Source organism: Hakea prostrata, chromosome 8 (assembly GCF_041222555.1).
Source record: "Hakea prostrata isolate BN-2017 chromosome 8, UWA_Hpros_2, whole genome shotgun sequence".
NCBI lineage: Eukaryota > Viridiplantae > Streptophyta > Magnoliopsida > Proteales > Proteaceae > Hakea > Hakea prostrata.
Genome location: NC_142607.1, coordinates 9,837,374 through 9,854,317, shown reverse-complemented (window position 1 = coordinate 9,854,317; position 16,944 = coordinate 9,837,374). Strand labels below are relative to the sequence as shown.

Below are 16,944 nucleotides of genomic sequence, written 5' to 3'. Positions count from 1 at the left end.
AGGTTGATTCTTGGGTAGTTAATCACTCTAAAATTAATAAGTTGTCTACTAAACATGCTTATCACTTTTTGTTTGGTGAAAGAATTGCTAGCACACGCAATAGGTTGTCTGAATGGTGGAAATTCTTTTGGAAAATCCCTCTACATCCTAAATTTAAAATCTTTTGTTTGGCGTTTGTTTCATGCAGGTTTTCCGGTTAAGGAACAACTAGCCAAGTGGACCATGACTGATCCTATGTGTGTACTTTGTGATAGCCATACTGAATCAATTTGGCACCTCTTTGTTGGATGTTAATGGATGCGGAGGATTTGGGCCTCGGGGCCACTAGGCCTTCGACTGGAAATTTTGGCTATAACCGATATGCGGGACCTTTGTGCTTTTATGTTTTCCCAGGATATGTTGGATAAAGATACCCTAACATGGTTTTTCTCTATATTTATTATTACTTGTTATGGTATTTGGCTTACTCGTAATGAGACTCTTGCCAATAAAACTACTCTTCAGCCCAGTCGGGTTCTAGGATTTTTAAACAAATGGATTAAGGAACTTAATCTTAAACCGCCAGGTAGCAACTCTATGGCTTCTTCTCAGCTAACCCCATTTCCCAATGTTTGCTCTTGTAATGCCTTCCATACAAATGAAATTGTAAATGATAATCTTCTCATATGTGCAGGGTTTACACTTAATAGGAGTGAATGGATAAGATGCTGCAGGGCCATTGTTGTACATGGATGTCTGCACCACTGTGAAGTTGGTAGATTCCGATCAAGTAACCAGCTTCAACTGGTTATCCAAGGTCTAATCAAAGGATTGTTTTACGCAGCATTGTCCAGTATTCGCATCTCAAAATTATGGTCAACAATTAAAGAGCTACCACATTATATCCCGAAAGCTTGTATAGCATGGCCAATTGAGATTAAAGAAGATCTATTTTCCTTAGCCAAGGCGTCTAGTAACGTCTAGATTGAATCAATACAAATACCGAAAATCCAAGCCTAGATCTGTTCCCTTGCACAGAACACCTTATATAGGTTGATTTCAAACACTTGGGAAACTATAAGTCCTGAGGAGTTGTGTAACTGCCATGTTTAATTTGACTTTGTTTCTATCAAAAAAAAAAAGAAAACTTAAAAGTAACTAATCACCTAATTTTCCCTTGTTATTCGGGCTTCATTGGGTGAATGCAATCATTATAAGGATGAGATTTGTCAATTCAAAAAGTTCTTTTCCAAGTATAACATAATTACAAAACTACCCTACTTTTTCAACTGTTGGATAAAAAAATGACACATGTCACATTTTCGTGCCTGCGCAGGGGCGAACAAAAGTCCGGCATAACGGTTGTTTATCTTTATTGGACTTTGGTGCCCCTTGAACGGTTGAACCCTAGACGCTTCACGAAACTCGACATTCGAACAGTGAGGATCGGAGCAATAGCGGGTAAGTTGAAAAAAAATGAATCTTTTCTTTGCTTCCCCACCTCCCCGAGATCTCCAGTTAATCATCAGAGTCTCAGACATGATTCAAATTCCCCCAATGATGATCATTGACACTGTTCTTACGGACGTTTAATTTGTTTTAGATGTGTGTGTGTGTGTTTTTTTTTAATTGAAGATTTTGAGCTTATATGTACGAGTAAATCACTAACATAGCTAGTCCAATTCATCAAACGAAGCACCTTTTGATTCTGGAGTGTTTCTGGGAGAGCTCACTTCCTGAAATTCCATTGGATTAGAATTAATTATCGTCACCATTAGAACTCAGCTTCAAAATTGGGATTATTAAAACTAGGTTGGAGGCAGCAGTCACTAGAAAGGAAAGAATAATGAGTCGGCTATCTGCGAGGGTTAATATCAGGTTTCGTCAGTTCGTCAGAGAACAATAGTCTCCTCTTATTGATGGGGTTGGTTGTCTGCTGCATTCTTTGGTTTAGAACTTAGAATGAGATTGTTCCCCACGGTTTCTGAGTGTGTGTGTCCATTTACTTAATGAATGCCGCTTGTTCTATGTGTCAGTTCCATTTCAAGCTTCTCTTATCAAGGGGAACCCTCTCATTTTTCAATTGAACTTCTCTTACCCATTTAGGTATATTGTAATCTGAGATTTAGTGGTTCCATTTGGGTTGCTATAGCACCTGATATGTTAATGGCATTTGAAACAGGGGGAGAGAGTGTCTGATTTCCAATAGATGACGATAGTTGGAACCTGGAAGTGGAGTTGGATCAGTCAAGGAAACTCCCATACTGCAATAAACCTTAGAAAACCTGATAATTTCACTCAAGTTCCAACAAGGGCACCATACCTAGCTAACACTAAAATAACACCGCGATGGAATACTGTTTGCTATGCCACAGGATGGGAGAATCAGCCAAATATATACAAAATTCTGTGGTAGACTGGAGTATCTGTCATATTACCAGCCCAGCCAAGTATACCTGAAGATCAAGTGATGAAGAGGTAGAAAGAAGTCCTTTTAATAGTGACCACATAAGAACCCTAAATGATATTGGGCTGACTGGCTGAGTGGTGATTAGGTAGACTAAATTACCCAACAGTGTACAATAGAGCTCAGGATTCGAAAGCTTTCCGTCAGTGGGATGAAACTTGATATTGAGTCCAGTGGTGCTCCAACTGTCTAATTAATAGTCCTGCGTTGGAGAGAAGATTAGAGTATACTTAACCTGACTGCCTAAGATTAAAAAACCACATTCCCAGGTGTTGGAGTGACTTCAATACCCAAAAAATATATCAGTATCTTTCATCTCAAGTTGACAGTGAACAGAAGGTTTGAAGGGTTTGAATACCCTCTGCATCATCACAAATGATAATCATGCCATCAGGATAGAACAACAATATTACTGTTCCTTGATTTGTTTTGATGAATGAAAAGTGTTGAATCATGTGAAGTTGGGGAAAACCTAAAGTGAGAATTGTGGAATTGAATTTCCCATCTATTGTCCTTGGAGCTTTTTTGAGACCATAAAGAGCTTGATAACTGAATAATATTTGGCGAAAGAGAATATCTGAAGGGGCAGTTTCATGTACATGTTTTACCAAAACTCTCTATTGAGAAAGGCCCTTTTTTTGCATCCATTTGATGAGTTGACTAGTTATGAATAGATACTATTGTAAGTGGAAAGTGAACAATATATTCATTTGAGCTGTTGGTGCAGACGTTTCTTCATGTCAATACCATATTCTTAGTTATAACCATGGTTGTCAAAGTGTCTGCCTAGGCAACAAGGTGGTTGATTGAGCCGCTTTGCTAACATACAGTTTTTTGGCTGTTTTTTTTATCTAATGCTACTACTTTGTTGCCTTGTGCAACTTTTTTTTTTTTGGATGAATAAATAATATATTAAAAACAAGGAAACAAGAATTCTTTAAGAAGAAGACTGAAAGGAAGGATTGAGACCCCATGAATCAACAATGAGCATCTTCATTGGGTTATCATCAACAAGGGGATGGGGAATGGCTAATAGTCTAGAAGTAACATCAAAATAAATGGCATTCCAAATCCTATCTATAGAGTGGGATTTGGAAGTCCATCTTCTAAGATTGCACTCCCACCAAAGGTGATGGATAGAGGCACAATACACTAGCTTACCAATTCGATTGCAAATGGAGGTACCTGCAAAGTTTCTCAAAATCCAAGGCTAATCACGGGAAAATCCAAAAGAACGCCTCGAACGGGGCCAAATGGAAGCTAAGGCTTTTCCTAGAGCAATCTGGAGAAAGGGCAAGAAAAAAAAAGGTGATCCATGTCTTCCAAACGATTCCAGTAAAGGATGCAACTAAAGTTGACTAGGATATGGCGGCTGGAAATGAAGGATTAGGTGGGGAGAGCAAGGTTAAGGGCTCTCCAAAGGGTTAGGGAGTGACGGGAAATGAAGTTTTTGAGCCAGACCAAGGGGGGCCAGGGGGCTTGGGACTATGGGCACGAGGAGGTTCTAGGTTGAGGAAGTGGAAAAGGTTTTGTTGGGGGAAGGCAACCAAACTGTTAGGTCACAAGATGAACTAGAGAGAGGGGGAGAGACTCCCAAACCTGTGTGAGAATGGGGAGGGGAATTGGGGACCAAGAGCCATTCAAGATGAAAGTAGACAGGGGCGTAGATTTGGGGATACGGGTGTCATAGATAGTGCGGGGACCAAAATGATTGTAGAGAATTCTCATTGGATGCCACGGGTTTAGCCAAAAGGAGATGGACGAACCAAAAGTATTGGAGGTGGAAATAGCAGAAATGGCATGGGGCCGCAGCCAAAAGAATTTTCCTCCAGATCCATGAGGGGTTGGAAGGCATAGAAGCAGTCCAGAAGGAATCGGCCCGAAGGACGTATGAATAGACCCACTTTATCCAAATGGAATTGTGTTTTGAGGCAATTTTCCATATGAGTTTGAGAAGGCAAGCCATGTTAACATCCGTGATCCGGTGGATGCCATGGCCTCCTTCCGCAATAGGACGACATAAGGACGACCAACTAACCGGATGGATGAATCGAGATGATTCCTGCCCTTTCGACAAAAAGGCATAAAACAACTATTCCATAGCTTGGATTAATAATTTGGGAATGGAGAAGATTCCGCACTAGAATAGGTAGGAAGATTGGAGGACGGAGCGGATGAGGACCACCCTACCTTGCAAAGGAGCTTACCTTTTCAGAGTTGAAGCTTCTTCCGAATATGATCGAGCATAGGGAGGTAGTGGTGGACGAGTGAGCCTACCAGGGATGAGAGGAAGACCAAAGTAGACCACATGAAAGGAACTAGGCTTGAAGCCCGAGAGCTGGAGAAGGGAAGCATGAAGCTGGTCGGGGACACCGGAGAGAAAGATATTGGATTTGTCAAGATTGACACGGAGTCTCGAGAGGGATTTGCAAAGGGAATGAGCGGAGAAAATGGAAGATATGGACAGGTGGTTCGCTTTAGAGAAGATCATAAGATCATTTGCAAAAGTGAGGTGGGAAAGATTTAGGGACTTACATTTAGGAATGCGAGAGATGAGGAGTTGATGAGTTTTGGATTGGAGGATGCGGAGAGGGACCTCAAAGGCAAGGGAGAAGAGAGAGGGAGAGGGGGGCATCCTTGGCGGATTCCCACCCGAGAATGGAAGAATCCCGCCGGGGAGCCGTTGGTAAGGATGGAGAAGTGAGGAGTGGAGATACAGGTCTCAATCCAGTGAATAAATGGGGGAGGGAAACCCATGGTGGAAAGATAATTGCCTTTTTTTACATTTTGTACATAATAATATTTTTTCTTGATTTTTTTAAAAATCAAATTTTATTCCACAAAGCCGTAGACAAACTTAATAGTTAGTCATTTTGGAATCAAGAATCAATGAATCATTAAATGGATAAGGCACTTATTTGGCATCACACTATCATAGAGATAAATAAACATGTAAAATTACTACTTTCATTTTCATACTCATAATTTGATATAGTTTATAGTCATATGTTATGATGCTTGATGAGATGAACTTATATTGTGTTCTTTTTTTGAATAATCTTTCATAATTATGATTCTTGAATGCCTTTTTTTTTAAATGAATGTGATTTTTGAATGTTTGTTTAGCGTATAATAAGAATTTATCAGCTTAAAAGTAGGGTTTAGGGTTTAGGGTTTGGGGTTAGGGGTTCAGGGGTTGTCGCCTAATTGCCTAGGCAGAGCCCCAACCACTTTGGTTGCTTTGCCTACTTGACAACGTTGGTTGTAACTAAAAGGAATCTAGCTTTATTTAGTTTTTTGTCCTGTACAAACTTTCTTTCAATAACATCTTCTCACCATTTGTTTATTTTGTGCTCCTCTTTTTTTTTTTGACATAGCTTCTTTCCAAAAGGGAGCAAGGGAGAGTGAGTTCTTGCCACACAGAGAGGTAGTGAAATGACACTGAAAATGGTTATGATTGGTAGAAGCTTGGATTATTTATTTTATGACCTAGGGATTAAACACAGATGCATATGTGTCCAATCCCTGAATCTATACTAGGTAGGTCTGGAGTAGGGAAAGAATTTTGGGAAAATCACTGAAAAAAAGTATACCATAATATTATGAATATGTGGCATTCCATTACAGATGACATGAATAATGGGATGGTTTCATTTCATAAATCCTGAGATGACATAATTTCTTCTGTCATTAACAGTCTTCTTTCTAAGCATCTTCTTGTACTTGGAATTGATATGGGAAATTTGATAATGAAAATTATGGCATACAGTGGTAATGAAATGGAGACATTAGTATTTTCTGCCTTCTTTCAGTAAAGAAAAAAATGTAGGGGACTTATATGTAATTCATTTGTAGGTAATCCACGTGATGGAAAATCAAATTCAAGAGGACACTATCAGTCAACTGCCGGACTTCATTCTCAATTTGATTTTATCATCTTTGACAATGAGAGATGCTGTTAGGACCAGCATTTTATCCAAAAGATGGAGGTACCTCTGGAGAACATCTTTCACGTGTCTCAGGTTTGATGCATATAACATGTTTGGGAAGGAAGAATGTTCAGGGATCAATTTTAGTCCGGAGGACCTGATATATGCCTGGCAAAGAACACAAAAATTTGTTAACTCAGTTCAGCAATTCTTGCAGCAGCTTCATTCAGACTCAAAGATTACAAAGTTCCGGCTTCAGTTTAGGTTTTATGGTCAAACATATGTAGATCATCTCAATCAGTGGATTGAATTTGCAATTCTCAGGGGTATTGAAGAACTTGAACTTAGGTTCTCTACATATTCCTCCCTAGAAAGTGCTGAGTCTGTTGACCTCCAACCATATAATTTTCCTTGTCATGTTTTTCTTAGTAATTCTTCTTTGAACTGTTTGTATTTGGAATCTTGTACCCTTGTGCTTCATCCCTTTACTAGTTTTGTTGGTTTCAACTCTCTTACAACCCTTGAGCTGGAAGCAGTAGATCTCCTTGCTGTAGACTTAGAAACCTTCTTATCAAACTGTCCTCTTCTTGAACGGTTGAGTTTGACAAAATGTCAAAAGTTGATTGATTTGACTATTGCTCATTCTTCTATGCGATTGAAGCACCTTAAGGTGAAAGACTGTCTGCTTTTAAGGTGCATATCAATCTGTGCTGTAGATCTTGTTGCATTCGTATATAGTGGGCCTATGATAGTCTTCTTGTTTGAGAATGTTCCCAATCTGCGATTTGTATTGATGACTATTATAGGAGTTATGGATGGCATATTCCAGCTTCTCACAGGCCTTGCGAATGATGTTCCTCAGCTTAGCGATCTATCATTATATCTACATGTTAAGGTAATTGCTTGCCTCTAAATATTGGAATCATTTTAGTTTTGCTTGTTCCAACATCATTTATTTCTTGTTGTCCAGGAAGGGTTTGTACTTGAAAGATTATCCTTATTTGTCAATCTCAAGAACTTACATATTGCAACAGCACTAAAAGAAGATGATCTGCACTGGATTGTAGAACTTCTTAAGTCTTGCCCTTTGCTGGTATACTTCCAGTTGCATGTGAGTCTCCCAGTATATATAAACATTATTGTTATCCTTCGTGAATGAACCACTAGAACTCTATTGCCTAATCTATCTATTTCGAATTGGTTCAAATTCAGGGAAACAGGACTGAAACTCCTTTTGGTCGGAGTAACATGCAATATACTTTTCTTCCCTCTTGAAAATAACAGTTATGTACATATTTTTACTATTCTGAACAAAATGATACATCCAGTGTCTGCACCCAATTAGCGAATCATTGAGACCTTTTTATCATTTAGAAGAATGAGTTTTTCTTTTTATATTTATTTTATCTATAGCATTTTAAGCAAAAAAGTTAGGGTTTGTGTCTTTTTTTGTATGGCATGAAGGAAAAAAATTTCGTGTCCTTTGATACAGTATTAGGGAGCTGGGAAATTACGGATGAAGTGCTACACTGTATCAACTGTTTGACATTGTGTAACAGTATTTGTCTGCCTTTATAACCATGGAATTAAGAGATTGGTTTCATTTCAACATTTGGTTCTCTTTGATTTTTTTTTTAAGTTGGGGGGGGGGGTTGGCGTGTTAATTGTTTTATTTTCTACTGGAATAATATTACATCTTAGGTTAATATAGCTCATAGAATAAATCAAAATTAATGATGAGCATATAGTTTTTTGGGATGAATGAGTAATATATTAGAAACTCTAAGAAAGAATATCCAAAGAGAAAGAGGGGGGGGGGCACCTGCAACTCAGATAGAAGTGAGATTATATGAAATGGAAAGATCTAGACCCCAGGAAACAACAATGAATCTGTTCTATGGGGTATCTCCAATGGTTTTTTGTTGGGGGGGGGGGGGATGTTGGGGGAGAGAAGGAGATCTTTGAGCCAACACCCCTACAAATGGCTTTCTGAATCTGATCTGTAAAGCAGGATTTGGAGGACCATCTGCGAATGTTTTGCTCAAACCAAATATGCAAAATAGTAGCACCAAACACCAGGTGAGCAATATTTTGCAGATGGTGGAGTCACCAAATTTGTCCAAGAGCCAGTGGCATTCCCTATCAAGGGAAAGGGGTGTCAGAAGTGGGGCCAAAGGGAGGCAAGGGCGAGGGATTAAATAGGTTTAGTGAAAGGGCAGGAGAAGAAAAGGTGATGTGTATCCTCATCAGTGTGGGTATACAAAGTGCAGAGGGGGGGGGGGGGGACATAGCAACTACGAAGGAAGGAAAAAGGGTGGGAAGGCAGCAGGTAAGGGTTCTTTAGACCGTGAGGGAGTGCCTAGGTTTGCAACCTCAGAACCAGATGAGCTTATGTCAGGGTAAAGTGGGGAAAGGGTTTCTGATAAAGTGATAAGTAGAGGAAGAGGAGAAGATGGAGTTTTTAGAGGGGACCCAGATGAAGCTGTCAAGGGGGAGAAGTACAGAGAGGGGAGGGAAGGCCAGAAAAGAATAAGGATGGGGGGAGGGGGGGGGGGGGGGGGGAGGGAGGATGAGCTGATCAAGGAACAAGTAGAGATGAATTGGGACAGGGTGGTAATTTTGGGGATGCCTGAAGAGAAGACAGCTCTGGGTCCCATGAGGTGGTAGAGAATACCTTGGGGATGCCAGGGTCTACCCACAGAGGATGTTGGCACCTGATCCGATGCAAGTGGAGATAGCTTGGAGGGCAAGGGGCAGGAGCTTCATGAGTTTTCACTAGACAGCTTGGAGGGCAAGGAGCAGGAGCTTCATGAGTTTTCTCTAGACCTAGGAGGGGTTGGAGGGGAGAGGAGTGGTCCAGAAGGAATTTAATTTGAGAAGGTAGGAATGGACCCAGGTGACCTAAATATAATCCAGCTTGGAAGAGATCTTCCAAATAAGCTTGAAAAGGCTCACGAAGTCCTTGATCCTGCAGAGCCCTAGACCACCTTTCTTCTTGGGCTTGCCGGCGTTCCAAGGCAGGGAGGTGGAGGTACCCTGAGGATTCCTGTCATTTCTAGAGAAAGTTACAGAAGAGGGATTCCATAGCATGGATGGTGGCTCTGGGGAGAGCAAAGACACCGCACCAGAAAATGTAGGAGGCATGAAAGACTGATTGGATTTGGGTGAATGATGCAGGGGGAATGATGTAGGAGAAACCCTAGAGACTAGGGGACCTACAAAGTGGCTACTAGACTCTTAGAATTAAGTATTCTTGAAAATAGTAAAGAAAGGAATTTTGAGACTTGTAATCTGATTTATAAGCATGTAATCAGTTAAAGTAGAGAAATAAAACGATAAGTCTTTGTAAGAAATAAAAAGAATGATAGGAAAAGGGGATGGGGATCTTGGACCATAATACTAAATTGAGTGAAGACTAGTAAGAAACTTAAAGAAAAATAGAACTATCCTAATCAAGATCAGAATTCTATCAAGGAACTCAACAATTAACAATATAAAGGGAGTCTTAGGAAATTTTTGTTTTAAACAAATAATTGAGAAATATTTTAGGAGAGCTAATGTTGTGTGATCTGGTGAAAAGGGGTTATAAAGCATCTAGGAACATAAATAATAGAAAAAATATTTTGAAGTGGTGGGAATCTAAGAAAGGAGAAAAATATTCTGAAGTAATGGTGTATCCTAGGAAAGAGAGTAGGTGATAAGAAAGAGGGAGAGAAGAAAAAGAAAGGAAGGAGAAAGGAGAGAGAGAGAGAGGGGTGAGTTTTTTCTAATTCTTTTCTTTCATTAAAATTGCCAAAAACGATTTGATAAAGGTTTAAATAAAAGATTGATTTCTCACAACCCTACATGTTTAATTCCCAAAATAACCCAACTTAGTTGTATATATAACAAACTAAAATAATTCAAAATTGGGAAACGACTTAGGGATAAAGACTAACAATGAAATAAAATATTGAAATAGTAAACTACTACCCAACCCACTAAGACTAGAAAATAACATGACAAGCTATGCGGTGTTTTATCGTCCATCCATGATTGTCGTGGGATGATCTCTACGTCGGTCGGTACTGAGTCACTAATCTCCGATTTGAAGAATTACCTGGTGAATAAAGGCTCGTAGTACTCTAGCATGTCGGGTCGGTGTTGTAGCTGATGTGATCCAAGTGTGTGATCTGGGATGCCACCATTTAACTAGGAATTCTCTGTAACCTCCCTCTTTTGTAGTTGTAACTCTCTCATCAAGAATCTCTTAATGCTAACTTTGTTGTGAAATTTAGGATAGGTGGTGGAGTAGTAGGGAGTGAGGGGTCATACAGGGGTATCAAAGACAATAGGAAGGGTGTCAAGGTATGGATAGAAAATGCGGTAGTAGGAGTGCATGGAAGGGGACAAGGTCCTCCACATTGAAATATTGTTGATTCATGTTAGTTGGTAGATTAAGAACATAGGCATTAGCTCCTATTTTCTTCGAATCTCAAATGGTCGACTACGAGCATGTAGCTTGTGCTTTACCTTTAGTGAAGGTGGGTTGATCTAACCATCACCATATCTCCTTCTTGAAACTCTTGGGTGTCGATGACATCAGCTTTGGACTTATATTGATCATTACTCGGTGTTATTCGTTGTCTTATACTTGATGTAAATCAGATATGTGTTGGAAAGATGGTGATGGGAAGTCCTAGAGTGGACACAGTGGAATAAGGTCTATAGGAGCCTTGGGCTGGTATCCTAGACAAACCTAAAGGTGAAGATCGGTGGTTCGGTTCTTAGAGCTATTATAGGAAACTCGGCTTGGGTAAGGAGGGGGTCCTAACTAGTAAGGTACTCTCCTATAAGACAACGCAACAAGTTCCCTAGACTTCTATTAACAAAATTGTGATGTGTGATGTGTATCTGGATTACTTTGGAGGAACTAGAGCATAAACCTCTTGACTCTTTACACTAACTTCAATTTCTTGCTGATTTAGTATGCCAAGTGTTTTAGAGCAAGTTTCTTTGATGGTGCTGCCTTTATGCTCCACAACCTTAAGCTCTTTTGGGGCACTAGGGGTCAATCGGATCTTTTTCCCTTTATATTCAAAGATACAAATGTTAGATTTCCCATAGGTAGTGACATCCTATCATATAACCATGGTCTCCCTAGAATGATGTGAGCAACATCCATCTCTAGGACATCACACTACACACTATCCTCATAACAGCAAAATGTAAGGGAACTAAACACCTAAGGGTTAGGGGATAGTAGATGATGACCTAAGCAACCTTGTACGGTTTGGGGTGAGCCTGGTTTGAGCCCATTCTGGAAACAGACTTTGAGCAATTACATTCATGCGGCTACCACTACCTATGGCGACTGAGGTTCTTACCTTGATGGAAGTGTAGGTAATAAAATATTAGTCCGTGCAATCATCAATATCTTTGGGTTGTGATACATACAGCACAACTCCAAGCTTAGACCCATATACCATATCAAGATCCTCATCGGATATGTTTCATCTGGTCTATGGTCTTCATACTCGGGCTCGATCGTCATCCGATCTAAATCCACATGGTTTTGCCCTCCAACATAAAGGTTTCTATTAGGGCATTCCTAGCAACATGCCCAAATCCTTGGCATTTGAAACACTGGAGCTGGAGCTTTCATGGGGGAGTTCCCAAAATGCCTTTACCTTGTTATCAATTGGGTGTTGTGGATTAACGGGGGTCTTTGGAAATTGGTAGTGTTAGGGGTAAACCTTCGAAAACTAGATTCTCGGGCTGAAGCTATTCTTTTGAGGAAAAGTCTTATGGAGTCTGAGTTCTAGAGAATCTAAGGTTGAGGGACATCTGACTAAGTGGGGTGAAGTCGTGACGGATATGGAGTTAAGTCCGGTAATAAACCTAGAAAGTGTTTGCTCAACATCCTCACGAGTACGGCTTCTAATCTTAAGTTCATTGAATTTGGCATATACTGGTCATAGTTAATTTCCCTTGCTTTAGGGTGTTCATTTCATTCAACAAATTCAGCCTATAGGTGATAGGTAAGAACTCCTTTTAAGCCTTTCTTGCATCTCAACCCAAGTGGTCATTGGCTCAAGTCCTAGATTGTTCTCTTGGTACTCTAATTCTGTCAAAAATCTTGGGCAGCCCCGGGGCTTAATCTTAGCAAACCTAAGCGAACCTCTTGACATATTATAAAAATCAAAGTACTGTCCATTTGTTAATCAATCTAGTAAGACTTTCGCATCTATTTGGATCATAAGATGGGGCCTCTACCTTGACTATCCTCCTAATATCGAACCCTCTATCATGGGTGTAAGAGCATTTTCATGCTCATAGGTTGATGATGCATAGGATCAAGATGTCCACGTGCTCCACGACCTCTACCTCTACCTCTTCCATTACCTTGGAAATTATCCCGTTCTATCAAGATCCTGAGGGGTGGTAAAGTTTTGGAGGTCCACTTGGTAGTTTTCATTCTAGGTCCATTGGCTTGAGTATTATGTCCATGCTGCTCTTGCTGTCCCTCTATGGCTGTAAGTCGTGTTGCAAGGGTCCGAACATTACATTTATGGCTGAATGGTGGTCGCTTGGGTGCTGTGATGCTTTGGTTATTTAACTCTTCTTGAGTTGTTTGAATGGCTTTAAGATCTCTCCATTTTGTTGGAGCAGCTGAGTCAATTGGTCGGGGGTAATTGGGCACTTGATGAACCGGTCATATTGGAATATTCGTTTCACTTCGGGTTACTACCATACACATCGACCTAAAGACACCTAAACTAAAGCCAGAATTCTAACAACTCGACACCTAAAGTCTAGTAGTCGACACTCTAAACTTGGCTCGATACGAATTGATGTAGGAGAAACCTAGAAACTAGGGGACCTACAAAGTGGTACTAGACTCTTAGAATTAAGCCTATTCTTGAGATAGTAAAGAAAGGAATTTTGAGCACTTGTAATCTGATTTATCAAGCATGTAAGACAGTTAAAGTAGAGAAATAAACACGATAAGTCTTCTTGTAAGCACAACTAAACAAGAATCGATAGGGAAAAAGGGGATGGGGATCTTGGACCATAATACTAAATTGAGTGAAGACTATTAAGAAACTTAAAGAAAAATAGAACTATCCTAATCAAGATCAGAATTCTATCAAGGAATTCAACAATTAACAATATAAAGGGAGTCTTAGGAAGTTTTTGTTTTAAACAAATAATTGAGAAATATTTTAGGAGAGCTAATGTTACCTGCTGATCCTGGCTGCAAAACAGGGGTTATAAAGCATCTAGGAACATAAATAATAGAGAAAAAATATTTTGAAGAAGTGGGAATCCTATGAAAGGAGAAAATAATATTCTGAAGTAATGGTGTATCCTAGGAAAGAGAGTAGGTGATAAGAAAGAGGGAGAGAAAGAAAAGAAACAAAGAGAAAGGAAAGGAGAGAAAACCAGCACCGCCAAGAGAGAGAGAGAGAGAGAGAGAGAGAGCGTGAGCTTTTTTCTAATTCTTTTCTTTCATTCAAAATTGCCAAAAACGAATTTGATACAAGGTTTAAATAAAAGAATTGATTTCTCACAACCCTACATGTTTAATTCCCAAAATAACCCCAACTTAAGTTGTATATATAACCCAAACTCAAAATAATTCAAAATTGGGCCCAAACAGACTCTAGGCTCAGCCCATAAAGACTAACAATGAAATCAAAATATTTAAATAGTAAACTACTACCCATCCCACTAAGACTAAGAAAAATAACATGACAAACTGCCTATGAGCAGTGTTTCTCATCGTCCATCCACATAGATGCTGTCGTGGGATGATCTCTACGTCGGGGTCGCCGGTAAACTCGAAACTGCTCACTGATGTCTTCATCAGGGAACCTACGAGGGCTGGTTACTAATCTTTAGGTTTAGGCAATTATTCATGGAAAATAGCAACGTAAGAGGGAATTGCAGCAGCTACTAATCTGTTAATAATGCAAATTAAACTACATAGCAAAGTAAATAATATCAACCCTAGACTAATAAACACTACTAAACAAAAGGTTTAGAAACCTTGCAACTTAGGGTTATATTTTAGTGTTGAGAGTATCAGTTTTAATTTTCAGCGATGTTAGTTAGTTACTATACTGTGAATTAGTACTTCCTTTTTTCCTTGTGTCTTGGAGAGCAAGCACTAAGTTCTTGTTCTATATATTTAGGAGGCTGTAAGAGCCTCCACACTATTGTGAAGATTATTAAATGAAGCTTTGGTTTGAGTTCTCCAATTCTTTTGTCCATGTTTGAGTGATAAGAAAGGCCAGAGCTTTGCTGTGAGAGCCAAACACCTAGGGTTGAGGAACATTGCTGGGAGAGCTGAAAACACCTTTAGCCCTTTACATTTTATTTTTCTATTCCTATTGTTCTCTCTTGTTTGAGTTCATTGGGGTTGAAGTTGTGCCACTTATGTTGGTTAAAGAATGGTCCTCAAGCGAGAACATCTTTTATCAAACTTCTGGTTGAACTGCTGCTGGAACCTGTCATTTGAACACCTGTATCACTGAGATGTTGTGATTACTGAACCCTTTTTTCCCTCCTCCAGCTCACAAACCCGGATAGGTCTATTGGCCTTCCATTCCATAGCATCTTCCTTTAATTCAAACCATCTTCTCATCTCATCTTTCACATATTTCCTCCATAACGTAAATGCTTTAATTTCAGTTCATCTACATAATCAAAGTTCCAACCATTGAAATTATCTCAAACTTGCTGCATCATCGTAGTACCTGTAACCACCCTTCAATCCAAGTTTGGGCTCTTTTTCTGTGCATTTTGACGTACAGCCCACCTAGCTGCCTGTATGGTGTTTTTGGTGATTACTCTGAAACCAACCATCAAAATTGGCTCAACTTTTCTGCCTTTTTTTGACCATCATCCTGCCATCATCTGGTGCAGGTTTGGTAAGTTGTACGAGTTGGTTTCTTAGAAAACTAACCCTTTATACCGTCCTTGGTTTCTGATTTGGTTTTGTGAGATTCTCGGGGCTAAATTACTCTTAATTTTTGCTTTACATTAACCAAATTGTTGCTTAGACAACACTTATTCCTACCAATGCTCACTAATCTGAATGTAATCCTGTTATTATTACCATTGACATGTATCTAAAATAATTTCTCTGTATTTCATTGCAGCTATGCTCCGCACGGGCCTTTGTGGGAGAACCAAAAGAATTTAGGAAACTTGACGAATGCCCTCATGATCACCTAAAGAATGTTATCATTAGAGGATTTTGTGGTAGTCAGAAGGAGATTGAATTTGCAAAGTATGTGCTTCAAAATGCTACTTCACTTGAGACAATGCTGATTCATCTTCATGCTTGCTACCACCAGGGTGGAAAATGGAAGCATCATGAAGCAGGGGAGGGCACATCTGCTACAATGACAGCAGACAAGATATTTGAACAGTTGCAAGCAGAAGCCTCTCCCCATGTCAAAATCATGGTCTTGTGATTCCTAGCAGTTTTTAGGAGTTGAAAATGTAATCTTTCTTCACTCGAGGTTCCTAAAGAGGTGCTAATTTCCAGGCACCTGGAGGATATCCTACTGGGAAAAATGAAATGGTATGATTCCCAATGTCTTCCAAATTTTGTTTGTTTGTGTTAATATCGATTATCCTTATGGTTGATCATCAGATTTGGGGTAAGAATCAGATTTTAATCGATAAATATTGGTTGGATGATTGGGTCAACCAAATTTTATCTGGTAGTAATCATCTAATTTTCCTTTTTAGATGAAAGACACATACTGATCAGTCATATATAAAAATTCAAATTAAATTAAAATAATTTTGTTTTTAATATTTTAAATTTCCTTTCAAATTTTGAGTATGATTAATGAACTTGTATCTTTATCCAAAAAGAAATTGATGGTAGATGGTAGACGGTAGACCTCATAAAAATTAGTGGCGAACTTTAAATAGTGCGATTCAAAGTTGCGAAATGTCAAACACGTGCTTCAACTTCATTAATATTTCGTAAACCGTGTCATGATTTGTGGTCCCACTTAATTAATTTCTAGTAAACCATGTCATGATTTGTGGTCCCACTTAAAAAAGTGATTTTTTTTTTCAATCCAACACCTTCATACTGTGTCAAATGAATAATAATAAAATATTCTTGTACAAAAAATAAATGACATATTAATATATCTTTTCTTTTCCTTTTTCTTTTTTTTTTTTTTGATAATTTTGGTAGCTGCTACTAAATACTAATGGAGTCCACCTCACCAAGATATGTCTTCTGAGATTATGAACGTAATGCACTTAACTTACTTTTACTTGGGATTCTCTGAGTTTTGATTCCTTTCCAATCTTATGTCACAAAATCCCAGTTTTTTGGGTTTAGATTTATCAATCTACAATGGGTATTGATGGGAACAGGTCAAAGTGTAATCATCTAAAGGATATCGACCCTCTTTCTTTTCTAATCCTGATGTAATTTTTGTAAAGTAGTGAAATAAAATGATCTGTATTGATTTATTATTGAAGCATACACTTTATAGTGTTTACAAGGCAAGACATACACGTGTCTATATCCTACACATGTGGTTAACTATA

General features: G+C 39.1%; 1 protein-coding gene across 4 annotated transcripts; it reads left to right on the top strand.

Moving 5' to 3' along the window:
- Nucleotides 1–1,348: 1,348 nt before the first annotated feature.
- Nucleotides 1,349–16,162, top strand: LOC149006757 (F-box/LRR-repeat protein 25-like). Of its 4 annotated transcripts, XM_089166335.1 has the most exons (5): nucleotides 1,349–1,440; nucleotides 5,824–5,873; nucleotides 6,302–7,270; nucleotides 7,346–7,486; nucleotides 15,522–16,162. In XM_089166335.1, the coding sequence occupies exons 3-5, from the start codon at nucleotides 6,314–6,316 to the stop codon at nucleotides 15,837–15,839; spliced, it is 1,416 nt and encodes a 471-aa protein (XP_089022461.1). In that variant the 5' UTR covers nucleotides 1,349–1,440; nucleotides 5,824–5,873; nucleotides 6,302–6,313; the 3' UTR covers nucleotides 15,840–16,162. The 4 variants fall into 4 exon arrangements, with proteins under 4 accessions (XP_089022461.1, XP_089022460.1, XP_089022463.1 ...); XM_089166334.1 differs by lacking the exon at nucleotides 5,824–5,873; XM_089166337.1 differs by lacking the exons at nucleotides 5,824–5,873; nucleotides 15,522–16,162 and adding an exon at nucleotides 7,588–7,872.
- The last annotated feature ends 782 nt before the right edge of the window (nucleotides 16,163–16,944 follow it).

What these genes read in the sequence shown, in the direction of transcription:
- LOC149006757 (XM_089166334.1), top strand. Translation starts at nt 6,314, where the DNA reads ATGGAAAATCAAATTCAAGAGGACACTATCAGTCAACTGCCGGACTTC. An exon ending in CATTATATCTACATGTTAAG is followed by an intron (nt 7,271 to 7,345) that starts GTAATTGCTTGC and finishes CTTGTTGTCCAG; the next exon opens with GAAGGGTTTGTACTTGAAAG. An exon ending in TGGTATACTTCCAGTTGCAT is followed by an intron (nt 7,487 to 15,521) that starts GTGAGTCTCCCA and finishes ATTTCATTGCAG; the next exon opens with CTATGCTCCGCACGGGCCTT.